The sequence below is a fragment of the Haliotis cracherodii genome, unplaced genomic scaffold (assembly GCF_022045235.1).
Source record: "Haliotis cracherodii isolate W230 unplaced genomic scaffold, xgHalCrac1.p SCAF_1, whole genome shotgun sequence".
NCBI classification, from domain to species: Eukaryota; Metazoa; Mollusca; class Gastropoda; order Lepetellida; family Haliotidae; genus Haliotis; species Haliotis cracherodii.
In genome coordinates this window covers 50,177,680-50,204,828 of record NW_027266264.1, presented here as the reverse complement: position 1 = coordinate 50,204,828, position 27,149 = coordinate 50,177,680, and the positions used below count along the sequence as shown (strand labels likewise).

Here is a 27,149-nt window from a genome sequence, read left to right as displayed (position 1 = left end):
GGAATGAATGTAACCGTCGGTGTTGAGAAACATGCATGTTGTTTATGCGGCCTTACAATACACCCGGAAATAACTCGAAGTCGGAACTGTTGAACGTAGTCAGATAGACATTGGACAGCTTTATTTAGCCTGAACAAACATCAAACGTAAGTACCTATGTGTTTCGGCTACCGATTTGAATGATGGTTATGCGCAATATAAATGAACTATTATTATTTCTATTCTTATTACGATTACTGTTATTATTATTGTTAATTTAATGTAATCGCATATATTGTACCATTATCGCTATAATCAGGTGTTTCTATCAGTCACTTAAAAATGACAGTTGTTCACAGCTAAATCTGACTTACCCGAACCCCATTAACTTGATATATCATTGGAGATGTTGTCAGTGTATCGTCAAGATATCACCTTTGTGGTCTAATATCGACTCGTGTCTAGAAGTACGGATAAATCGATATACTTCCTGTGCTCCCCAGGAAGTTGAGTTGACGGGGCTTTATTGCACAGTGTTTGTTCCCAGTTAAATGCATTATCGGAGATATTCAGTTTTTTTCTTGATTATGTGAAAAACTGTAATGTGTTAATATTTTTGTAACATCTGACAGTAGGGGAAGAAAACAAAGACTGGCCGGCTCGGAGTCGGTATCGTGTGTCTGAGTGTGGTATCTATATTAAACTGCGACGTGATATCTCTGTTGACTAGCTCTATAAAACCGGCATTAGTCCGAACTAGTACAAGCAGCCACACACACGAGATTGTACGTCGCCATGTAAGTGCATATACGCAGTATATAAGTTTGAACACGCCGTTAAGCCCCATTTCATCTGACTTTACCGGTATAGCGCTTAGTGTGATCAACTCAGATAATTTAGGGGATATGTATGTAAATATGTAGTTCCAAATAGGATCTATGTTATTAGCTAACGTATATACTTCGTGTTTCTTTTGTCTATTGATAAAAGGGTATGTTTCGGTGTCTCGAGGACTCATGTGTTAAAAAGACTACACTTTCTATACTTACAGGGTGATCACCGAAGAAAAAGCTTAGCATCGTATTCGAGGACTTGGAACTTGCAGTGATGAGTTTTCACATCCCCGCGTATGATGAGGATTGTCGAAGGTTGGCCAAACAGTTAGTCACCAAACACCCCCAGTTGAAGAATGGCTTTGACGAAATTGATGCTTTTGTAAAGGAGCTGGAAGGAAATCCATCACTAGAGCATGAAGGAAACAACGTTAGAGTTCTTACCACAAAGGTGGTTGACCGTTACTTTGGGACAAAGAATGAAGCTATGAGATGTGTGTATGGGGAGTACTTGTCCTATACAAGAGCCGCTGACTCAATCTTCACTGCATACAGTCTGTTTCTAAGGGACAGGGGACTTGAGGGTCTTACGGAGAAAAAAGCTGGAGAGTATTTGACAGAGATATGCACCTTTTCTGATTTACGAGTGTTGCTGTGGAACTACACAGACGCGAGCTCCTTGTTTTCGGAGAGGGTGTGCAGCAGTGGAATCCTGCGGTATTTTGTAATGGACTTGAAGGCTATTCTCAGTGAATCGGGACTTCCTAGAAAGGTAAGTTATGACAAATCTGTTCAAAAGTGTATGTGAATGTGTGAGTTTACACCGCTTTTTAGCAACATTCCAGCAATATCATGGCGGGGGACACCAGAAGTGGGCTTCACATATTGTAGCCATGTGGTGAATCGAGCCCTGGGCTCAGTCGGGGCGAGCGAACGCTTTAACCACAAGACTATCCCAAATTGAGTTTATGAAATCAGCACGAAGCACACCTTTGCCATTAATGAATAGCTAGCGAGCTACGAGAAATAGGGACGAAATAAGCAGTGAATGATCGGGGTCAGCATCGGGACTGTGTGGACATACATTTTAAACGAGAGAAAGACAACCCACGATTTCGCGTGACTCAATAATTATTGATATTAACGATATTAACGATGATATAGCGGACATTACCTCGAGAATAAAATCAATATTTCTGAGATCCTATTGCATCTGATAAACTTAACTAGTGATGAAGATATTCAAACATAGAAAGTCTTCTTCTTTGATGTACCAATTATTATATAACGATCATTTTACTTGTTAATATTTAATTTTGTTGAAAAGCATGATAATGCACCTCCACCATATAGAACTGGATTCACAACTACTTTGTATAAACAAAATGAAAGATAAATAATAAGATAAATTACCCTTAGAACTACGAATACTTTGGTGGCATTATTTTTATTGTAAATCAAATTTCTCTGATTTTAATATCGAGTTCTTTTTCGTTACTTCTATTATTTTCTCGTTATTTTAATTATTTTCTCGAAGTAAGGAGTTTGTCTGGTTATTTCGATTATTTTCTCGAAAATAGTTGAAATAACGAGAAAAATATCGAAATTACGAGAAAAAACGAGAAAGTAAACACATAATTGAAATAACGAAAAATTTCGATTTTACAAATAAATATATATGCTACCAAAGTGGCACCATTAGGCTTTCGTACGGAATGGCTTTGCCATCTCCTATAGTTTTGGGGTGTGGTAACACCGTTTATATCAGTGCTTCAGTTATATCACGGCGTGTTTTAGAGTTGAGATGTAATGATTCAAACGTCAACATTTGTACATGTCCATCTGGGAGATTCTTCACGATTGTCTCCTATCTGGATACCAAGTATCTGCTAATTCCAAATGTATGTATGGACGTGTATCTTTTACGCCAGGTATCTCTGAAAGATCCGTTCTTTCGGTCGGCACGAGGCATCCTTCACAACTGTTCCCAGAACCCCATCACCCGTCAACCTATTCGAGAGCTCGGGACAGTGTCTGTAGCCCTGGCATATATCAAACATTCTTCGAGTGGTAAATATTTTAATGTTATCACACTGTCTTCTGGTATCTAACATGATCCGTGAATCAAAAGAAATATTAAGTTTAGGGACTATATAATTATGGTGGTCGGGGGAGTGGCTGGAATTTGTGTTACACAGAATAAGGTTTAAGCTCAGTGCTTTAAAACCATACAGTTTCTATAATCTGAAACTGCCTCAGTGTCTGCAAGGAGAGCGGAAGGTCGGTGGTTCGATTTCTGACCCCGTCATACCAAAAGACGTTAAAAGAGAGTAATTGTTGTTACTCAGTCTGTCCCTCGGCTTTAAGGGGATAAGGTTAAGGGTAAGGACTGGTCGGCTCGGAGTCATATGTATGTATGTATGTATGTATGTATGTATGTATGTATGTATGTATGTATGTATGTATGTATGTATGTATGCATGCATGCATGCATGCATGTATGTATGTATGTATGTATGTATGCATGCATGCATGTATGTATGTATGTATGTATGTATGTATGTATGTATGTAAGCATTGCATGCAATAATCTTGAACGCGATATATATATATTTGCCTTGCATGCAATAATCTTGAACGCGATATATATATATTTGCCTTGCATGCAATAATCTTGAACGTGATCCCATTTCATCTCATTTCACCTTTAATCACAGAAAGGAGAAGCCGAATATTCTTCGTTTCACAAAACATATTTTGTCCCGTAATATTGAGTCAATTTTTTTTCGAAACAATATCAAATATCTAGCTCAAATTTGATAGCTGAATAAAAATATGTTTGCATTTTATATTATGTACACGGCTTGTAGTTCAAATTAGCTCATAATGAACTCAAAACAATGGAGCTAATGTTACATTATTTTGTTTTACCTTATTGTGAATTTGAGATAAAATGGGTATTATTGCAAGTGTGCATACGCGAGGCCAGGACCTAACAACTACTTTCCTTGAACTAATTCTGTTTGAGACAATTATGGTCACCAAATACTTTAATAACACATAAATATTCACAGGAATTAAAGTGCTAATGTTGTTACTATTGGCGAACATCATCGACGAAGAGAACAATCGGGCAATCCTGGCAGACAAAACAGTCTTTACCACCCTGCTGACAATGGTCAAGACTGCATTAGAACAACGAGATCACCGGAGCGAGGGTTTCTCCGTGTCCGAATTGATTGTTGGACTCACTGGACTGGCGAAGAACGACGACAATAAGAAGATTCTGACGGAGAAGGGGGCCATCTCTGTGTTGATGGCTGTGTTGCAGGAGGGTTCAGATGAGGAGAGAGAGAAGGCTGCAAAATGTGTTTGGGAGCTTGCATTCAATAAGCAAAATCGGAAAATATTCCTGGTATTATATTACAGCTGATGTCTATTATAAGCATAATTACCTTTGACGTTCATTATGAACAAGGATACCAAAACGATAAATATTGATATGATCTATGACATTTTATATAATCAATGAAATATGGCGTCATGCGTATCAGTATCAGCACATTATCTGTCCACAAAACTACTTTATAAATACGACAGACATAAGCTTCGTCCAATATTGTCCGATGGTTATGGAACAACTACTGCAACGGTTCTAATATGATTTATTCTGACATCTTACAGCATGATGCTCAGCTGATGGGAGTCCTGCGAAATCTAAAGCAGTCAGCTAATAAACACATATCCAGAATCGCCAACGGAGCCTTGTGGGCCACCACACAAACGGAGAAGAAACCACCACGTAGATACCACATTTTTCTATTTGGTTAACAATGATTTCCTTAATATATGGATCAATAGAAGAAGGGAAGAGAAGGATCCTTTAAATAGAAAATACATCGAATGAATAAAACCAAACTGAAATGAAAGAAATTATTCAGGAATTATTGTTGTGATGGTATAATGTGCGTGTTGTGTCAACTGAAGATAACAGCGCCAATGCTATAAGTTTTCGGGACGAGGTGAAGCGTCATTTCCCTTGTGTGTTTGACTTCTTTAAAAAGAATACATCACTGAAAGTAGTTGCTAAATGTCATCAGTGTAATCTCTGTTTAAGGTTTGAGTCTATAATTACATCCAACAATAACTAGTGTTAAACAGAGTGGTGTGTACTGTGCTTATGTTATTGTTTACAGCTCCTCCTCCGGACCAGAAGGAAGAGGAATCCAGAATCTCAGGGCACTTGATGATCAGCTATCAGTGGGCAGACCAGAAGACATTGGTCAAGGTGTACTAATTAAGTATAACACCAAACTCTGAACTTGTAGTAACATATTTCTATGTGGTAACTGAACTGTTTGGAACGCACATTACCACGTGGGGATTCAGTGTTTTCTTGTTGAAAAGTACGACCAGGTGGTCAGGCTCTATGATTGATGCGGATAGCCTAGGGGTTATTCTGTTCGGTCGTCACGTCGAAGACCCGGTTTATATTGCTGGAATATTGCTAAAAGCGGCGTAAAACAATACTCATTCACTCACTCAATATGACTGATGTCGAGGTAAATTGTTTATGCTGTTTGTGATTCGTCTATCTGGTCGAAACATCAATATTTTCAGCCCTCCGTAAAAAAACATGCAGCTGGAACATTGCTGACTGTGGCGTTGAACAACATTTTAAAAATTCCGACATAGATGAAATGGTTGGTCCTGCATTGAGTTAGCCTATGTGATTCCAGTTCCTGGTGTGGTATTGCTGGAGTATTGCTGAAAGCGTAGAACCGTCAAAAATAACATTAGTAATGGAATGGGGGACATAAACATTGAAACCATTAACAGGGCAGTGTGTATATTGACTAAACTCAAAATATATTAGTGATTTCCTTTTAAGAGGTGTACTTAGCCATCCTATGAATAAGTCTTTCTCTGCATAGAAACCTATCTACAATCCATATATAATACCCTTAAGTTAATTCAAACACTGAAATTGAAGGTGAAGGAGTCACTGCGCCAAAGAGGATACCAAATCTGGATGGACATCGACAACATGGAGGGCTCCACACTGCAGGCGATGGCGGAGGCCGTGGAGGGCGCGTCTGTGGTGTTGGTGTGTATGTCGGAGAGATACAAGCTGAGCCAGAACTGCAGATCAGGTAGGTAGGTGCATGAATGTACACGATTGACGTTAGATGTCAATACCTCATCCCGAACCTGCGACAGAGCCTCACTGCATTATGTCACATTATTGCAAGGCTAATATCCCACAGGCAGTTTCGTCAGCACCATACGCCGCTTTTAACAGTATTCCAGTTATATCACGGCGTGTCAGCTTGATGTGGGAGGAAAGCCTGAAGTGATGCAGGTCTTAGACGTTTACCACTTCGGTGAAACCCACGAGCACGGGTATGGTGCTGACAAACCTAGAAACAAAATCGGGGCGAACCGGCATTCGAACCCACAGTCATAGGTTTCTGGCGTGCCCAAGAGACGTAATTAACACTGCACAGCGAATCGCGGCGACTTAGACGACTGGGACACCCGTGCCACCTCTGATTGTAAGGAGCGGTGCTGTAGCCTTGTAGTTAAAGCATTCGCTCGTCACGAAGCCCCAGGTTCAATTCCCCATTTCTGGTGTCCCCTATCGTGATATTGCTGGAATATTGCTAAAGGCGGCGTAAAACAATACTCACCCACCTTATATTATTTGTGTGGCCATCTTATGTCAAGTCATCAGTTTGTTAAGGTTCTATTCTCTGTTGTTCATGTGGTGGGATCAAAGCTTTTATTGTCAGCCTACCATCTGTATAAAAGTGCTGGCCAGAATTTTGAATCATGATAAGATGAGCAAGGGATTCTATGAACATAAAATGCAACAGAGGCAAAAGGAAGAAATAACGGTAAATGTAGAACATATATAGTCTCCAGCTTCTGTGCCACCAACCGTCACAAGTAATCTTAAATAGTTTTAAATTTAAACATGGGAAGAAATATCAAACGTTACTCTCTTAAAGGACGATGTAGGATCTGGGTCATTTTGGGCCATTGGAAACCTCCTACGTATAAAGTTAGCTGTTTGACAACTGGCTTTACCTTTCTTACATTTACGGGTGTTGGACTTCCGACATTATCAATTCAAATAAGAGAACGGATAAAATAACCGCAAATGCAAATGCAAAGGTCTTATTCACATTTTTATTAGCAGATCTGCTTTCATGGCTTTTTCTAAAAGTTTCCTAATTTGATTAATTATGCAGATGCTGTGGTCTCATCATATCTTGTCACTTGCAGAAGCTGAATATGCATTCAACCTACGTAAACCCATAGTTCCACTGATGATGCAGAGAGACTACAAGCCTGACGGGTGGCTTGGCTTCATCAAAGGCACAAAGCTCTACTTTGAATTCAGTGGAAAATATCCTTACGACCAGAAGATAACGGATTTGGTGAAAGAGCTTGGCAAGCGTGGACAAGTACCTCTGGACACAGTTGAGTAACATATTATTCAATGTAGAAGCATCCCTGCGGATGTTGGAGAGAATTGTATACCCTGATTATTGTGAGATATAACTATAACTATAAAATCAATTATTGATGATGAAGATTACGTGTCCGTAAGTGATGGAGGCTGTGGACATTAACCACTTTGTTGTCAGCAAAGAAGAGAAGTGTATTGTCGAGAATAATAATAAACAGTGTTAATACTGTGTTCGAACATACTACAAGACGACGCCGGCACACTGTTGAAGGACGCAACTCTATACAGCGTGTTGCGTTGCCAAATACGTCTTAACGACGAGAATGTGGCTGTTCTCAATGCTCTATTCACTTTCAAGTTTTTCGAAAGAATGACCGAAACCAGATAACATACATTCAAAGCCACCAGCACGCGCCCGTTCCAGGTACGAGGCTGTAAACAATACTGGTTTGAGAGTTACGAAGAATATATATTGTTCACATGAACGTTCCGATTGTGAATTGAATTTTCTCACCATATGAATCTTTACACGCTTTTGGGTCGTTAAAGTTATGTTTGCTTTGAATTGAGATATTCGTGATATGGTTGACGTGAATACAAGGAAATACAAATGGATGACCGGGAAAATACATGTACAACTGCACATGCTTTATAATCGACTTGAGAGTAGTATGCCGAGAAGACCGACAGAGTAATGTCCCTTTGAATGTTAAACACCACGACTGCTGACAGAAGTAAAACGACCACAGATCTAATCTTAAGTAAAGAGGACCACAGCAAATAAGATACTGGCGTGACGTTATTAAGCAGATTCAAGTGTTTGGTTTAATTTTGCTTTATGCATTACAATGTTAATACAATATCCTTGACACCTCCATTGCAAGTAATTAATATTTTGTACAAAAATATTTATATTTATATCTCCAAAACATATTCATCCGATTTAGGCTTTATTTTCGTTTGTAATTCGAGTCCGCTAAACCGTACAACCTCGTTAGACCGAACCCCGTTAATCAGAAAACCCTTCATTGTGGAAGATTACAGCTATGGACGCTTGCACGTATATGCAGCTGGATTTGACGTTTGTTAATCCGGATCATTGTAACGGGAACGATACCGTTCAGATTAACGGGGTTTCGTTGTATTTAATTTATCTTCATCCCCTTCTCCTCATTGGAACAACATGTAATGTCCATTCGTTGATATTGCATGTCGAGATAGTGCTAGAATACTAGAAATACTAGAATGCTAGAAAATACCGGATACACCATATTCCATTACACTCCAGATCTTATGTCCTACGAATAGTGTTGCAGTTTTATCAGGTATGGGTGAGACGTAGCTACATGTACATTACTTTTACGTAATGTTTAATTTTGTCAGTGTGAGTCAAGTTCGGTGGAGAAAGTTCAGTCTGTCGGCCTCTGCTCAGCTTCCGTACACTCCAATGTTGCCAGTTGGTCTGATGCTGATGTCCAGAAGTGGCTCTCTGAGATCGGCTTAGAAAGGTAAGTCCCAGCTGATCCGGATACAAAGTATGTCTTTTGGTCACTGGTGAGTGAGTGAGTGAGTGAGTATGGTTTTACGCCGCTTTTAGCAATATTCCAGCAATATCACGGCGTGGGACACCAGAAATGGGCTTCACACATTGTACCCATGTCGGGAATCGAACCCGGGTCTTCGGCGTGACGAGCGAACGCTTTAACCACTAGGCTACCCGACCGCCCCGCCACCAACGAGTTCCAAACCATATATGTATGTACGTTCTAATCTGCAGGGAGGGGGGGGGGGGGGGGGGGGGGGGGGTCGGGTAGCCTAATGGTTAAAGCGTTCTCTCGTCACGCCGAAGACCCGGGTTTGATTATCGACATGGGTACAATGAAGTGAAGCTCATTCCTGGTGCCCCCCGCGTGACATTGCTAAAAGCGGCGTAAAACCATACTCACTCACACACTCTAATCTGAAATGGGTCAAGGGCAGGGCCAGGTGGCATTGGGGGTCCAGTCGTCTATGGCGCCGTAACTCGCTGTGGGAACGCCGTAGGTTCGAATCTCGGTTGCACCCGATTTTGTTTCTTGGTTTGTCAGCACCACACCCGTTGTTTGGGTTTCACCTGAGTGATAAACGTCTGCGACGTGCATCAATTCGGGCGTTCCTCCCACATTAAGCTGACATGCCGTGATGTAACTCACTCACTCTTATGTGAAAATGACTGAAATGATCAAGTTGCTGATTTACTTTCAGTCAATGTATGTTGAAGAACCTTACTGGACAGCAAATACTATTTCTGCGGAAGGTCCTACACAAGGTGAATATGTCTAAAATATGTATGTGGCAGGGGTGATCATCGGACGTGAAGCCTTCCCTCGACTTTTGCATAATGTTAACAATATGATGTAAGATACATGTTAAATCTGTATTTTGGCAATTTGGACACAAAATCGCGGAAATAAACGAAAAGGATATCAAAGCACCGATTCAGTTGTTTGACATGTTCATTCCTCGCGTACATGTATGAGTGATCACGTTTGGATGGACCTCGTGGGTCCCCCAGTACCTTTTGTAGTAGCCGAAACTGGGTGGTCCGGCTCTGTGACTTGGAGGTGTGTCATCGAACCCCGGTCACGTGTCTCGTTGCTCATACTTTCAGTCACTGGCAAAGTGTTCCTGATACACACTCAGTTAGATACAAACCGACGTGAAATAGCTGGGATATATTTTTGAGGCTGTCTACTCCTGTAAGGGCTCTGTGGCAGATTGGGTTATAGCTAAAACGGAACCTCAACAAAACGCCACCTGTCGAAAACGGCACCTATATTTTTTTTACATTGGAGTTAAATTTAACTTACATGGTCAGTTGCAAACACCAATAATTGTGAAATGTTAAAACGCGTTTACAGTACTCCCTCAAGGGCCAATTACAATGGGAATCTAGGGATTTTGCGTGTTGTTCGTCACTCACAGTCAACATCTTGTATTTACTGGTACAGCCTCGACCATTCTCAGGACGATTCACAGATGTAAGAGGTGAGGCGAGGTGAGGTGAAATGGGGTTTAACGTCTCGTCCAAGATATTGCACTTATATAGTGACGTGCATGCATGTGTGTGTTCTTGTGTGTGTGTGTGTGTGTGTGTGTGTGTGTGTGTGTGGCTGCTTGTACTAGTCCGGACTGATGCCGATTTATAGTGCTAGCACACTGAGATACCATGCCGCAGTTTAACATGAATACCCCACTCAGACACAGTATACTGACTCCGAGCCGACCATTCCTTGTTTTATTCCCTTAATGCCACGCGCCAGACAGAGTAACATCAAGTACCATCTTTTAACGTCTTTTGGTATGACGCGGCAGGGGATCGAACGATGTTACGACATGTACAGTAACGAAACACCAACATAGGTGCTTGGAGGAAGTCATGGGTGTACATTTCCATTGCCTCGGTATAGTTGGCATATTGATCACAATTAATATATGGACTTTCTGTAGGGTTGGAATTTCATAATGTTAGTTTATACAATGTATGATTCCGCCTTATTTTAAATGTTTCAGGCGCCTGAATTTTTCTACAACTACATCAAGATCGATCTACGGTTGAGTAGCTTAGAAGATATAATGATCTTCAGCGAAGCCGTTGAGACATTGCGATATTGGTGATGTTGAAGAGTTATATATCATTTGCATTTGTTCCAACTTTATTGATGCATTAGCATACATGTAGGTAAAGCTTACCGTGCAAAAAATCCTAAGTATATGATTTATCCCTTGTCAGGTGATGTTTTTGACATAACAAGGAAGCCAACGGACGTCGAACCGATTGAGATTAATAGATGAGCTAAGAACTCACCAGATAAGACGTTTAACAAATCAGTCCTACAGTTTTTTTTATGACTTGTTTTCAATTCAATTACGGGAAGGGCTCTGAAATTGGCGACACTTGTTAACTGTCTGCATTCCGTACCTAACATGAATTGAGCTCGCTCCTAAGATCTGCTGGGGCAAGCACTGAAGGACACGCAACTTGCAACAACCTGGGACAACCTGCGTTAATGGGACAATAAATTATTTGCTTTGCTTGGGGCAATAACATTTGCTGACATATTCGTGACAACATACGTGATTATAGTATACTTAATGCGGGGAGAAATTTGACATTACTTGCAAGACACACTCATAGACACACCTATATTCATATATTTGTAATAAACGTTTATCACATACATACCTACCTCACATGGGGATTTCCTCATACATTTAAATGACAAACCGTCATACACAAAGGGACCATAACCTACACGTGCTTTCGCCGTCTGGGAAAGAGCCTCAAATCTTAACATTTCTTTGAATGACACGTCATTGTAAGATGTTATTAACATTCTCTAATTGATAGAAAGTTGGGCTCACAGTTGATGGACTTCCTTTACGAAATATATTATTTATCATCCAGATTCCCTCGTTCGTGTATGTTTCCTTATGTACACACTTCCTGCTTCTGCAATGCTCCCAATGGGAATATCATTAAAGGCAGTTATACGTCAAGGCCCCTGCGCATATACTGGTACTTTTAACAATAAACTATGTATGAAGTCATGCATTTACTATCATTGGGCTTATGTGTTTGATTGAAGACCTATGGACTACGTTGTATTGGACTTATCTGTACAGATGTTGGTCCCAATGTCTTCTACACAAGGCATAATAAGTTCTCATATAACAATAAAAACATTTGCTTCATTATATGACTGATTTCAGGCCAGTGTAGCTGACGTCAACAAACCGTTCATATATTTGATACGAGGTGCATGTTGGTACATCTCATACCAGTTGCAACCCCTTGCACATGAGAACAGCTGCTGGTTTATACATCACATACCAGCTGCAGGTCCATACATCTGATACCAGCTGCAGTTTCATATATCTAACACCAGCTTCATATACACACATCTGACGCAAGCTGCATTTCCATACCTCTGGAACAGCTGCACTTCATACATCACACACTAGTTGCAGTTTCATACATCCGACACCACTTGCATGTCCATACCTCTGAAACACCTGCAGTTTCATATTTCTAACACCAGCTGCGGATCGACACATCTGACACAAGCTGCAGTTTCATACCTCTGACACCAGCTGCAGTTTCATACATCCGACACCATACACCATGCATGTGACATCAACTGAAGGAGTAACAACTGCAGGTTCATACCTCTGACACCAGCTACAGTTTCATACCTCTGACACCAGCTACAGTTTCATACATCCGACACCATACACCATACATGTGACATCAACTGAAGGTGTAACAACTGCAGGTTCATACCTCTGACACCAGCTGCAGTTTTATACCTCTGACACCAGCTGCAGTTTCATACATCCGATACCATACACCATACATGTGACATCAACTGAAGGTGTAACAACAGCAGGTTCATGCATTTGACACCAGCTGCATGTTCTCTTTTCGACAACAACTGTGGGATCATTTGTGGTATTAATGTATGTTATCATATATTAAAAGTTTGCAAAACAACAGTCGCATTATATAATGGACCGATCGTGTGATACGTCACTTGGGATCCCTGGATTAAATGATGGACGATCACACGTTGTGGTACAACTGAAAAACCGGCTTTACAGAACTCATTACAAATGTATTGCCGTGGTTGTGTATGACAAATTAAGGCATACACATGTATCTACACTGGGGATTGCAGCCGCGAAGATCCTGATTAGAATAGGTCTGCAGCAATCTATGTTTGTCATAAGCGGCGATTATGTTTGTCGTAAGATGCGACTCACGGGATCGGGTGGTCAGGCTCGCTGACTTGGTAGATGCATGGCATGGTATCACAATTGCGTAGGACTTTGGGATTACGTTTTATGATATGATTATAGCAAAGAAGACAAGCCCGATGAGCAAACGTATGATGTCAGAACGATGCATGCGGGTGCAGGTTTCATTTTCACGATGGCTGTTCTGACAGGCAACAGGCATGTCAAAAGTTATCCCCTCGTCTGGGGTGAGTGAGTGAGTGATCAGTGAGTGAGTTTGATTTTAAGCCGCTTTTAGCAATATTCCAGCAATATCACGGCGGGGGACTCCAGAAATGGTCTTCACACATTGTACTCATGTCGGGAATGGAACCCGGGTCCTCGGCGTGACGAGCGAACGCTTTAACCACAAGGCTACCCGACCGCCCCCTCGTCTGGAGCGTAGAGCAGGATGCGCAGTGCAAAATAATCAATACACGCTCATTTGACACATGCTATAAATTTCCTGCCGATAAGGAAGTAGACAGTCGTATTTTACCCTTGACGTAATTTTGTCAGACACTGAGCCCGGATGAAGTTTCTGTGTGACGTATAAAGCCTTTGGGGGCATTTCAGATGTCCGTGTTTCGGTTTTGTCAAGCGATGTTTAATTGTATTTTATGTGAAATACTATAATGTCTCAAGGAAGCAGAAAGTTGAAATATGTGTTGTTTCGTTAACGTTATGGTTTGTTGGTTATCGCTGCCCTCTGCTATGTCCCAACTACACTCTCCCAAAAACGAAACGTATAGGTGGTAAGAACAGCGGTTGAGTGACCGTCAGAGGGAAATGGTGTAGATGATGCCAGGTCGCATACCGCACGTGACACGGTTGACTATCTACATAACGAGAACGTTTACTTACCCTATGACCTTCAAAATCGACAGATGTTAATTCCAGAGAACAATTGTGGGATGATCTCGATAGACAGGTACGTCAACGTCAACGTCAACGTCAACGCTTCAGCAACTGTTACACGCATGGCAGGAGTGGGCCAGGATTCCACAAGCTCGGCTCCCAAGACTTCTCGACTAGAAAGCTGTCTTTCACAAGTTAATGAGATGTATTACAGTTGTTCATGTGAATAAAGAGAACACTACGAATGTTCCTTAAGCGTCCGAAAACGTCCGAAAATTTAGTTTCATTTATACATTATATAGTGACTTTGCGTTTCAATCCACCACTTTTACGACAAGGACATTGTATCAACGAGTCTATTACGATATTGAAACAAATATATACTTAGTAAAAACAGTTAAACACCAGTAAAATTACATCAGTAAAATTAGATGTGTGTAGAAGTTTGGTTTGAATGTATGAAAGTTTGAAATTGACTAACCTGATAACACAAGCAGTATTCCATAGATTTATTTGATCAGTCGCCATGCACGTTGCTTACGTCCCGTTTGCTGCCCGGGAATACCGGGGACGTGCAAGGTGATAACCAATAATTATCTATGTTCCTGTCGCAGTTGATGTATGTGAGAGTACACTATATTGTCAGGTGTCATTGAGGAATGGCGAGGTGCTGATTGTCTACAAGTGAAAGATGAAGAAAAACTGGAAAGAACAATGGTGGTGTGTCATGCAGCGCTATTGTTAGATAGCTAGGGTGATATCATTGCGTTATCGGGGCACGGGTGGCCTAGTCGTCTAAGGCGCCGCGATTCGCTGTGCAGAGTTGCCTCCTTAGGGTTCGCCAGAAATCTATGATTGTGGGTTCGAATCCCGGTTCGCCCCGATTATGTTACTAGGTTTGGCAGCACTATACACGTGCTCGTGGGTTTCACCGAAGTGCTAAACGTCTGAGACCTGCATCACTTCGGGCTTTCCTCACAAATAAATCTGACACGCCGTGATATAGTGAGTGAATATGGTTTTACGCCGCTTTTAGCAATATTCCAGCAATATCACGGCGGGGGACACCAGAAATTGGCTTCACACATTGTACCCATGTCGGGAATCGAACCCGGGTCTTCGGCGTGACGAGCGAACGCTTTAACCACTAGGCTACCCGACCGCCCCCGCCGTGATATAACCGGAGTACTGTTAAAAAGCGGCGTTAAACCCAACTCACTCACTCACTCGCGTCGTTATCACCAAATTGGTACAGACTTATGCCCACACTAATTACATCAAACCAAGACCAAACCAAGACCAAACCAAGACCAAGACAAATGTGTAACCCTGATGACCGAGCAATGCTGAAACCTGTAAGGCGTGTCCCCTGTGAAAGTGCCCTTCAATTAAGGAACCAATGGCATACTCACAGACTACTTTCTGTCATGACGGTTAGCAAGGCGGCGGGATAACGAACTCGTAGTGCAGCCAAACGTCAATGTTTGAATGACAGACATATCCGTGAACCCCTGATCTGGTGCTGGGTTTGAATTTGGCTTCCTGGCGTGGTATTCATAGGTCTGATAAGCGAAGGATGTTATTGCCTGTTACCGATGGCAGAGTTCGTTGGAGACCAGATCAGAGGCGATTCGCCCCGACTACCCATCAAGGTAGTGGGGGAATCGGTGATGATATGGGGCGTGGGGCGTGGGGCGTGGGGCGTGGTTCATATGCTTGCAAACTGGTCCTTATGACAGTACCGGGCACGCTCAACGGGGAGAAATATCGCAATGGCATTCTTGATCCAAACGTAGTGCCACATGTCGACAACCATCTCTTAAGACTCGACCTGTGTACATGGACGCTAACGTTCAACCGAACAGATCAAGAGCTGTTGTCGAGTTTCTTCATCAGGAGGCCATGGTCCGGATCTGAACCCTATGGAGCACCGGTGGGACATTCTTGGGCATAAAAGCCGTCAAAGAGATCCTGCCCTGCGAACTTCAGCAGAATTGGATGCTGGTCTGCATTAGGAATGGCAGTTAGTGCCACGACAGACTAGCCAGAGACTAATTCATGGCATGAGACGATGTCGAAAATATATGGTAGCGCTTAACTAAGTACATGTATATACAGAGAATCTCACCCGAGTGTCTTTTGATATTGAATATATCAACGAGTTTTGATATATTTGATATCCAATGACATGAGTGTGAGATTTTATTTATCATTCAAAATTATTCTTCCAGCTTTTTCAGTTTGTAGACAATAATAAACAGTGTCTTAAGTGTAAAAAGTACTGCTAACAGCTTCAATAGTAGAGCCATTAGTAATGTCATTTGATTGTGACGTCATGATAACCAATGATGTCACAATGGTCTGCAAAGCATTGTGATGCAATTTCATTGCAGCGAATCTACAATGTAGATATAGCTTGATCTCACCCAATTGATACACCCTGTGGGAACCAGATTTGGATGATAAATTGTAATCTGTTACAGTTTGATGAAAAGGAGCAGTTTTTATTCCTTTTGTATACGAAAGCATTTACCAAACGTGACAACAAACATACTGTAACATTAACGAAATGTTTTTACAGGGTATTACGATAACAAGTTCATGTTTATGGTTTATTGAACAAATTACAATAATTTGTGGGCTTCAACCAACACCGAAATAAGGTCATATGTTTCTTGTATGTTCTGCTATTTTGTCTACAGAAAATACTTACAACTGACAACTTTATTTGCAAAGACAACATTTAGCCATGCTAGTGACATATGTACAAAAATGCTCTGTACTGAACATGCCGTCTGTAAATTTAAACCAGATTTACATTAATCTCTGGCCATTGTTTTTTCATTGCAGGTTAAGGTACCCTGGAAAATATAATTGGTAAGTTTTTATTGAACTGCATTCCTCTGCAAATTATCATAACGGTGTTTGATGACGTATGCAATATTAGGTACCCTGACAATTATGATTTGCTTTTTCGGGGTGTTTCATGTTAAAACCAGCATTGGCCATGGCAGCCATAACGATCTTTCTACGAATTTGTCAGCGTTGTGTTTTACATGTTATCGACCCTGAGTTCTCTTGAAGTCCACATTATGATGACATAAGATGAACGTACATGTATCTGGCTAAATTATACTCGCTTACGTATCAGTATTTGAATCACTATTGAAAAGTCAAGAACAATCCAGAACGTTGCAAAAGTTTGTTTGTTTGTATTCTACTGCATACTCACTGCAACTCCTTCATACTCCTCGATATGCTTCATGCTTGTGGCCTCTCATGTAAACCGACATCTATCAATGGCAGTTGTTGTTTATACTCATATATAAGATAGCTACGTGATAAATTGCAAAGAACAATGAAGCATGAAGCGTGGTTTGTTTCACGATAAAATATTGTTCTATCATGATGTCATTTCTCGAGATTCGAACATGCGCTCGCTACTTGATGACGTCATATATTTGACGACTTTACTTTTTAGAGCTAAGTGTCCAGTGAGTTGTTCCCCACAGATATAGCTGGGCTACGCAGATAGGCGCAGTGGCTGAACGCTCGCACTCTAAGTGGGAGAGATATGACAATCGGTATTGGGAGAAAAGGTGCAGATAATCGACGTGAAAATTGTGAGAATACCAAACTTACCCTCCCTGTACATAAAACCGAGTGTGTCCGACATTGACATTGCCGAGGTAGGATTGTATTCGGGGAGTCATAATTATTTAAATAAGGGTAAATGTTTTAATACTTGAACAATTATTGCCATCCTTAAAAAGACTGTACAAAATGTTTTTGTTGCCACCGCATGGTTTATTTGCACTGCAGTGTTTGAACGATAAACAACTCCCACTCGTCATTTATTTCTTTAATATGGTAGCTAAATAAACGGATTGTGCAAAAGAAAGCTCTACTGGTGCCAATACCATAAAATTTTAATAATTAAAATTTATGCATGCATGCTGTCATACATTACATTTACACTGGGGAGGTAACACTAATTTACTAAATCATCCCGATGGTGCGTGAGGCCATTAAATATTGTACGAGCGCTTCATTTATTTGCGGCCTTTCACAATTATCAAAACATACCTGAGTTCAGTGTACCTTCCAGTGTATCTGTTCAAGAAAATAAATTATTATAATTTCCATAACATGCCTCCATGCCGTGATTTGTACAACAGTCACTGCAGATGAATTTCTAGAATGTTGTGATACTTCATTTTATTCCATATAAAAGCAAAGACACAGAAGTATCAAAATGTGCAATTCATTTTACTAATTACTAAATGACCGCGAAACTGACATGCGCAAGCTTCGAAGTTCAGTTTGGCCCTTGCGCTGAGAAGGTTCATACTCCAATGAACTCACACAAAGTGAAAGATACAGATACAGATATTTTTAAAATTAATTTACATCATTTCAAATGTCCTCTTCATTGTAGTTCGTATGATCATTTGTCGTATCGAATCTTTTGGTTCATCATTTCTATGCACTGTTTGTGTTTGTGTCTCCTTTTGTCATTTATCGTGCTTTCTTATTTGTGAGTGAGTAGCTATGGTACTGACAAGGCTAAAACACTCCAGGGCAAATCTGGGACCCTCAATAACAGGTTTCTGAAGGACGCGACTCCACAAAACGAATTACGACGTCGTTCTGGTCTGAAACTCCAATGCCTCGTTCTAGTTTGTACAACACTTTCCCCTTAATGTTTTGGTGGTCCCTTTTGTATTTTCAGTGTCAATGGGTTGGCCTTGTGGGAAAGCATTCGCTTGTCACGCTGATGGCCACTTCAATGCAAACGTACAATACGGGTACAATATGTGAAACCCATTTCTTATGTCCCCATCGTGATATTGTTTGACTAAAACCACGTAAGACATTATTTACTTACTCACCTTTTGTTTTCTCAGAGTCAACTAGAAGACAATTGATGTATGAAGATTCAAAGAAGCATATATCCACATTTGCTGAGAGAACATCCCACGTGTTCCTACAGCAGTTCGGGTGTTTATTCATTAAAGGAATATCTGGCTCTGGAAAGTCAAACATTGGCCTCCAGACACTGGTAAGATACCTCTAATACTTACATCTCCAACTCAATGGAATATGATTCCCAAATCAGGGGAGACAAAATATATCCTTATGCTGGATAATATATTCGGTTCCAGTAATCTAGTTTAACCACTAGTTGATAAATGGTTGAGCATGTTCAGTATCATGTGGCCAATTGTGGAAAAAGGACACGTCTTTCTCATCTTAACGTCAAGACCAGATGTTTATAATCAATGTGCAAAGCAAGTGAATTCAAATATTCTTATGCAGGGTATAAAATGTGTAACTCTAGATAAAGATACATGTAGGTTAAGAGTAAATGAGAAAAATAGGTTTTTGAAGGTGTTCTGTGAACGGAAAAACACTAGCCTCATTGGACAGGACATTGATGAAATAGCAGCGGCAACGCATACTTCTGTTGGATTTCCACAGTGATGTCATTTCTTTGCCTGCAGCAGACAAGCAAATCCCAAGGAAAGCAATTTTTCTTCAAACCTTTTCAGTTTTTGGTTCAAGAAATAAACATTCTAGAGGAAAGTGACCCTACTGGGTATTTTGTATTGCTACTGGTGATGATGTATAAAGGTCAGTTGGCTATGGATTTATTGGAGTCACCCAAACCATCAGAACACTTTCGGAATATTGTTCAGGCACTGTGTGATATGTGTCAACATGGATGCATGCCTTCACGGGCATGCATTAAACAGAAGGCGTTATTACTTAGTGGCATATATCTCACTACTATGGACAGATAGTGCAACTTTTCACATCAGTCCATTTTCGATGTTTTGTTTGTGAAGGTAGCCCAATCATACCATAAGCGATGTGTCAGAGTATGTCCTGCAGTGTTGCTGGTAGAGAAGGTGAGAACAGAAAAACTTCAAGCACCTCATAGTGAAGACATGATTATACCTCAAAGTGGTTGCAATGGTCCTTTGGCAGATAGAATCACAGATATTATGTTGTCAGATGAATGTGTTGATGTGCTTGGTCACCCGTCTTTGCAAGAAAAAAACTTGGATGACAATGTGCTATCGAAATTGTTCAATGTTAGGTTTATTCACACATTGCCAGTTGATGTACATGGCCCAACAATACACGACAGAGACATTACATTGTTTCAGTGTGGCAATATGCTGTCCTGTATGACACTGAAGGGTAATACTGAACTTGTGTGCTTGCCCCTACCTTTCTCGACGGTGTATCTACACTCTAAGGCCCTCGCACAGGTCATCGCTTGCAGCATATAATGGCTCCCATCCCAACATATGTGGATTATTGCTAAGCATGGGAGTGGTTCCTGATACCACGTGTTTTCGAGCACTGTGTGTAGTGTCACAAGACCTTAGTATGATACGCACAATTGTCTTTTCACCAGACGTGAAGTACATAAGGATGGTTGATTTTCCAGTCTCACTTACTCTTGCAACCCTTAAAGGAAACAAACAACAGTGGTTGAACTGATTCTCAAACATGGAACAAAAGATCAGCTTGAGGTTTTCAGTGAGTGTGTGAAGCTTCTTTTTGATGTTTTTTCTACGATCTACACTATTGATGATACATATGAGGCTATTCTGGAGCAACTACTGAGAACAGGATGCAACGTTGATCCTGAGTTTCTCTTATATCGTGCTGCAAGTCATGTATCACCAGCTGCTCTGAGATGTGTCTTTAAGGTGTATCCACATGTCAATGTTGACAAAATGCAGAAACATGTCTCAAGCACCCCACTAAGGGAGACGCTGGAATATGGTGGAGTGGAATGTACATCGTTGCTCCTTGAACATGATGCCAGTTTACCTGTTACAGAAGCCATTCCATCAAAAGCCACTGTACTTCACATGGCAGCAAAGTCTAATCGAAAAAGTTCTGAGAAATTAGAAATGGTATATGCAAAACTTTTGACAGTGCATCAGATCACTGGTGTGCTCAATACACACAACTCTTCAGAGCAATTAACAACAAAAGAAGAAGGTGAATCTGAACATGTTAAAAATAGTAACTATTTGGTAAACAAACGGGATTTTTTGGATAGGGCGCCGCTTCATTATGCACCAAGACATGGTAATGCACAATCCGTGAAATTCTTGGTAAGCATTGGCGCTGAAGTAGATGTGCAAGATGATGAAATGCCAATCCCCCTCCATCTTGCTGCAACAGAAGATAGATTTGAATGTGTCTGTGCTTTGCTTGAAGCGAATGCCTCTGTCAATGCAATGCAATGCTCTTTTGGTTACACGCCTCTAACCATGCCGTTCAGGATCAGTAATAATACCATGCGGGTTCTTCTTGATGCTGGGAGTGAAATAAACCACCAAGGTCGAAAAATGTGACATGTCTGTTTACAGCTGTTCAATATGAGGGCATCGAAAACGTCAAACTACTCTGCAACAAAGGCGCTGATGTCCATCCAGAAGTTCTGTTTGAGGCAGTTATGAATCGTGATATTGATATGGTAACACATTTGTGTGAAAACGGCGCAAATGTTGACATAACAGATGAAACTCATAGTTCTCTTGTACACATAGCAGCTTTGTCCGATATTGATCCTGTTGAGAAGTTGGTGTATCTTCTCCATGAACAGCATGCACCTGTTGATGTTGTGGATACACATGGAAGAACAGCCTTGTTTTCAGCGGTACTTTCTAGGAATGCTGAAACTGTGGAAGAATTGTTAGAACAGCAGTTCAATCATAAGCATGTAGATGTGTATGACCAGTCCGTTTTGCATGTACTTTGTGCAAGTAATGTCTACAGGGATTCTGTCCTGGAGGTGTTGGCACAACTCAGCAGTGATTTCCTGGATATGCAAAATCCTGAAGGTCAAACGGCTCTTCATTATGTTGCAAGGTACGAACTTGTAAAGGGAGCTCAGATGTTACTTCAGCGAGGTGCTAACCAGTCTATCAAAGAAAAAGAAGGGATGACAGCCCTTCATCTTGCTGCCATTTGTCAAAGCATTGACTGCATACATCTGCTTCTTCATTTCAAGGCTGACCCGTGGATCAAAGATGCTAAAAACTGTATTGTTCTACACTACCTTGCCAGAGGAGAAAGCAGCACTATTGATGGTGGATCCACCAGTGATAAATGGAGAAGTATATGTCCTTGAAAATGATGAAATCAGAAAGATTAGTAATCGACAGACTACCACCCATGCACCGGGGATCCCCGAATCGTAGTCACCGTTGGCCCAGTGGGAGCGGCGTCCGTGTTATCCAGGTAACGTCTTACAGCCTACTAGGGTTGTTTGGTTGGTATCGCACTCAGCAATATTCCAGCTATATGACGACGGTCTGTAAATAATCGAGTTTGGGCCTGACAATCCAGTGATTAATACCATGAGCATCGATACACGCAATTGGAATCAATGCCATGCATCAAACAAATCAGCTAACCTGACCCGATCCCGTTGGTCGCCTCTTACGACAAACATAGTCGCCTTTTTACGGCAAGCATGGGTTGCTGAAGACCTATTCTACCCCGGATCTTCATGGTTCGCCTACTAGGAAGACGACCGTGCGCCAGATCCAAAGACTAGGAACGCCTGCATGTACCCACCACGACACTTTCTCCACTGTTCAGCGTCAATGTGTGTTTGTGTGTGGAACGCCCAAGTTATACACTCATATCTGCAAGACAACACATTCATGATAGTTTGTGAACAATTCGATATTTTCGACTTTGTCGAAAGTTTGCAGAGAGACACTGGGAAGCTTGTAAATCTGTTTCCTTGTTATTTATGCCATGTAGCCCCAGCAAGGAGAATACGACAGTTTGCTCAATCATGTTGTATTTTTAAAAGTAAATGAAAATTTCAATATTTTCTTTCTACACATTCTCCCTGACAAATCCTCGTTATAAGAAAACCCGTCGCTGACGGTATTGGGGAGTTTGACTATAAAATAGCAGCTATTAAATCTGATATATTGATCCTCAATCTTCAGTCAATATATTAAACATATTTGAGAAAAACCAAAACTGGTCAATGCAGCTTTCATTGATATTTGACATTTGACTTTGATGACAGAAATATGCATTTGTTTGTACTTCCGAGGAAAGGTGTCCATGAGAAAATGTTTCGAATTTTGAAAAAATATGTCAGCTTCAGGTAGAATAGGAAATTCGAAAACTGAAATATTCACATCATATGGCGTACGTTACGGATGTATGCTGGGTCACGAGTTACGTATATTTTAAAACTAAATGAGCTAGAGGTGTTTTTGTCAGATAGATAAAACGATATCATGCTGCTCTTATTTGCAGATGACGTAAAACTGATTGATGGCAGAATTTGTATGGTGTTACACTTGTTCAAATATTGAAATGATTCATAGTTTCTTCTTCATTAATTTACGTGTTATTAAAAGTATCTCACGATATTGTACATGCTAAAGTAGGTAGAACCTAATTATGTGTTAATTATTTTAGTCGTTGTGTAAAGAAATGGTACCCAATGGTACCCAAAATCTTTTTGTGAAATGTTGAAATCACAGGATGAAAACGGCAGCCACAACTGGATAACGCACGTTCGTTTGTTGCTATTAGAAACTGGATTTACATATGTTAGAAGGCTCACGATTACGGCATCCAGAAATACTTTATGGAGTTACGTCCAAATAAAGATCTTATCCGCATATTATGTAAATTCCGATGACTGAACATACAGCAGTATGAGTATATAACAGTTTTGTTACAATGTCAAAGTCAATGCTTATTTACTTAAGTGCAATGTAATCATCATCTCCCTCTTCTATGCTAGAAACGTGTAGGACATTTCCAACATTTAAGCATCAGTGACACCAAAGCGGTTCCCCATTTTGAATCGTTCCATATGTTCCTGTGCTGGTTCAGGAATACTTGAATAGCCTTCGCATGTGTTTGTGATGGGTGCCACCGGTGGGGCAGGATACGTTCACCGGTTTGCAAACATTTGGTATTATCAAGTCACTAATATAGTGGAAATCGTACAATGGATTCTGCTTTTACAGATATTTCATATGGTTATGGAAATGGTTTTGCCCCTTTTATATCATGATTATGATTATTTATTGGTCTATCCGAAGTTGGGAAAGGATGCACATAACCCTCATTCAGTTACGAAATCTAATTCAACTTGATTATATTTAAAACAATTCTTAAAAATTCAATGTATTTTCTTTGAAACTATTAAATTGCAACAGGTTTAATAAATGAACGATTTAAAGACGAAGATTTCATCAGTTCATCTAGTCATGAAAAAAAAGGAATTGGGCGTTAAACCTTTATTTGATTAATCACACAACTCAACTGCGATATGTGGTTTTATGTCATGTAATGCATTCACACCTACTTGGGTGTCCCACTTCTTTTGCATAAGTTCACGGATGTAAGATCTAATTGAAGGTCTATAATCACTGTATGGGATAAGAAGTGGTGTCACAGATTGGTTGAGTGTTTTTTTAGCAGCATCGGCCATTGTGTTACCAGTCACAGCAACGTGGCTGGGTAACAAACAAAGGACGATGTCAAATTGGCCAGTAGAAAGATCATTGATTAATTCAGGAATTTGGATAAAAGGTGGATGTTTGGAAGACATAATTTAATCACCTAAAGGGACAAAAGAGAATCTGAAAAATTATCAATTGTTTTTTATGTTTAGATTGGTTATTGATATATTGTAGTGCTGTAGAAATGGCGTTTGCTTCTGCTGTGAATGTAGAACTGTTATCTGGTAATCGTGAAGACATTGTTTTGAATCCAATGACAGTGGCACTAGCAACTGCGCCACCATCCATGGATCCATCTGTAAATCTAGATTTATAAGTGCCATAAGTGTTTCTTAACTGATTTTATTCTTCTTGGTAAACCAATTGGTTATTATCTGATTTCTTTAGTTTTGTTAATGTAAGGTCTACTTCTGGCTTTACCATTTGCCAAGGAGGAGATGGCAAAGTTTGAGTATAATTCTTGGAGTTTAATATTAGAAACCGAAATAGCTGAACTTATTCTGATTCCGCGTGGTGGAGTGAGTGTTGATTTCTAATTGTAAAGATCTTTATAGGAGGATTGAATATGCATTCAAAAGTTGGACTTGACTGATTAGAATAATAATTTAGTGATGTATTGTAAATATAATGTTAGACGGCGTTGTTTAAGAGAAGGCTCAACCGCTTCTACGTACAGACTATGAATGGGAGACGTTCTAAAGGCTCCAAGGCAAAGCCTCAAGCCCCGATGATGGACAGCATCTAGTTTTTTTGTAAATTAGTTTTGCATAGACGATGCAAAGCCGTAATCAAGTTTTGAACGGATCAGTGACCCGTAAGAGGGTTGTCTGATCCCCTCCCCACTTAGAATTAGATACTGCTTTCAATAAATCGAGTGCCTTCTGACATTCAGCGTTAAGGTATTTAATATGCGGAAGGTAAGTTAAGTGGTTATCAGAAATAAGTTCCAAGAACTTGGCCTCCTTTACAACCTTGAAAGGGGTGCCATTCAAAAATAGTTCAGGATCCCTATGCGGTATATATTTTCTGCAGAAATGAATACAATTTGTTTTTGATTTGGAAAATTTAAAGAGACACCACTTGTGAATTTTATTTAGACATAATTGAAATTGCCTTTTAATAGTTTCTATCGTTATGAGTTATTTTCATAACACATTGTTTTTGACGAAATGTGTCATTTAGTTTCTGTTTCAAATTTGACTGTGAGTAGTCGCATGTGTACATTGTACACAACATGTTGTTACAAAGATCACTTCAGTAAGTGTGCAAGATTATCAGGTAAGAAAGAAATATTAAAAGCTTTAACATAATCGAGTTTTAGCAAGATTGTCCAAGTCCCTATAGTCTTTATTCATTAGGTATTGTAGGCCACAGGCCCATTATACATTTCAGAGTATACAGTGAGAGAAAAACATTATAATACAAAAGTAAATTTTAGGTGATTTACACAAGACGTAGTTTCATTGCTTTGTAAATGAATACGGATATATTTTGAATGATTAATACATTATTTGATGCCATTAAAATATTAAACGTATGTATGGGGGGGGGGGTACAGGTAAAACTTTTTGGGTATATATTTTCGTCTTAAATGTACATATCGATCACAAATTATTATAAAATGAAATTAATCTTCAATTTGATTTTGATTGCAAGCCAGATACAACCTTTCAGATTTTAACTCTTTTTTTTTATCCCTCCCAGTCTCAATTCGGTGCTGGTGGGAACATCATTTAAATTGCGCAAGGGCACGTGTCTGTTTAAAAATTGAAAATTCTTTTAAATATGTTTTTTAAAATAAACTGTAAAGAGTTGATTTTGAGCTTGATGAAAGAGCTGCGTGCCAATTTTATTCATAAGATAATTTTAGACGGAGTATAAATTCCGACAGAAAGCTGGAGATATTACTTTTAAATTGTTGTTCTCATATGAAACCAAAACCAGTAGAGAATAGGATGTGTTTTACTTTTGATGTCCAGTTAGTTTTACCATTACTACAGTCTAACAACAATAAGTTATAATATTTCTTTACCAAACGTGATTCAGGCATATGCATTATTTTCTACCAATACTTAACAACACGTTTAAATGCAAATATGTACATTGGGTATCTTCCGCATTCTCCTCTAACAACGTTGTTTACGGATGACTGCTTAACACAAAAAATCTCTTACAGGCAAACATTTGTACAATTTCTAATTCTTCGTAATTATGAACACCCCGAACTTCAGAGTTGATTTTGGAATCAAAGATTTTTAAAAATAGATCATGAGGTAATGGATTTAACATATATAATGATTTAATAATTCCACACAGAACCTTTTTTGCCTGAGTTGAGGCACTATTAACATGTGTAGTGATCTAGAGAATAATAATCCCAAGTATTTGTAGCATGAAACACATTCAAGCTGAGCATGAAACACATTCAAGCTGGTGCTCGTCAAAATACCAGTTTTCGACTCTTGATAAATTTTCACCATTTTTAAAATCAGCGATTTTAGTTTTAGCTAAGTTAACAGACGAGTGGTATTTATCACAAAAACAACTTAAAACATTAATTCGTTTTTGTAGCCTATAGACAGTGTATACAAAAAGGACGATATCATCTGCAAATAACAGCAAAAATGCTTGTATGATATCAGGATGCAGCTG

At 40.0% G+C, this 27,149-nt stretch overlaps 2 protein-coding genes across 2 annotated transcripts; both read left to right on the top strand.

The window, feature by feature from the left end:
• Positions 1-98: 98 nt before the first annotated feature.
• Positions 99-11,823, top strand: LOC139465173 (uncharacterized). The gene is made up of 11 exons (XM_071246865.1): positions 99-146; positions 1,031-1,584; positions 2,744-2,882; positions 3,887-4,227; positions 4,497-4,614; positions 5,009-5,100; positions 5,806-5,965; positions 7,101-7,297; positions 8,671-8,795; positions 9,532-9,595; positions 10,840-11,823. Exons 2-11 carry the CDS (start codon positions 1,087-1,089, stop codon positions 10,942-10,944), a joined length of 1,839 nt encoding a protein of 612 aa, XP_071102966.1. The 5' UTR covers positions 99-146; positions 1,031-1,086; the 3' UTR covers positions 10,945-11,823.
• A 9,637-nt stretch (positions 11,824-21,460) lies between these two features.
• Positions 21,461-22,120, top strand: LOC139456153 (26S proteasome non-ATPase regulatory subunit 10-like). The gene has a single exon (XM_071237703.1). It carries the CDS (start codon positions 21,461-21,463, stop codon positions 22,118-22,120), a length of 660 nt encoding a protein of 219 aa, XP_071093804.1.
• Positions 22,121-27,149: the final 5,029 nt, after the last annotated feature.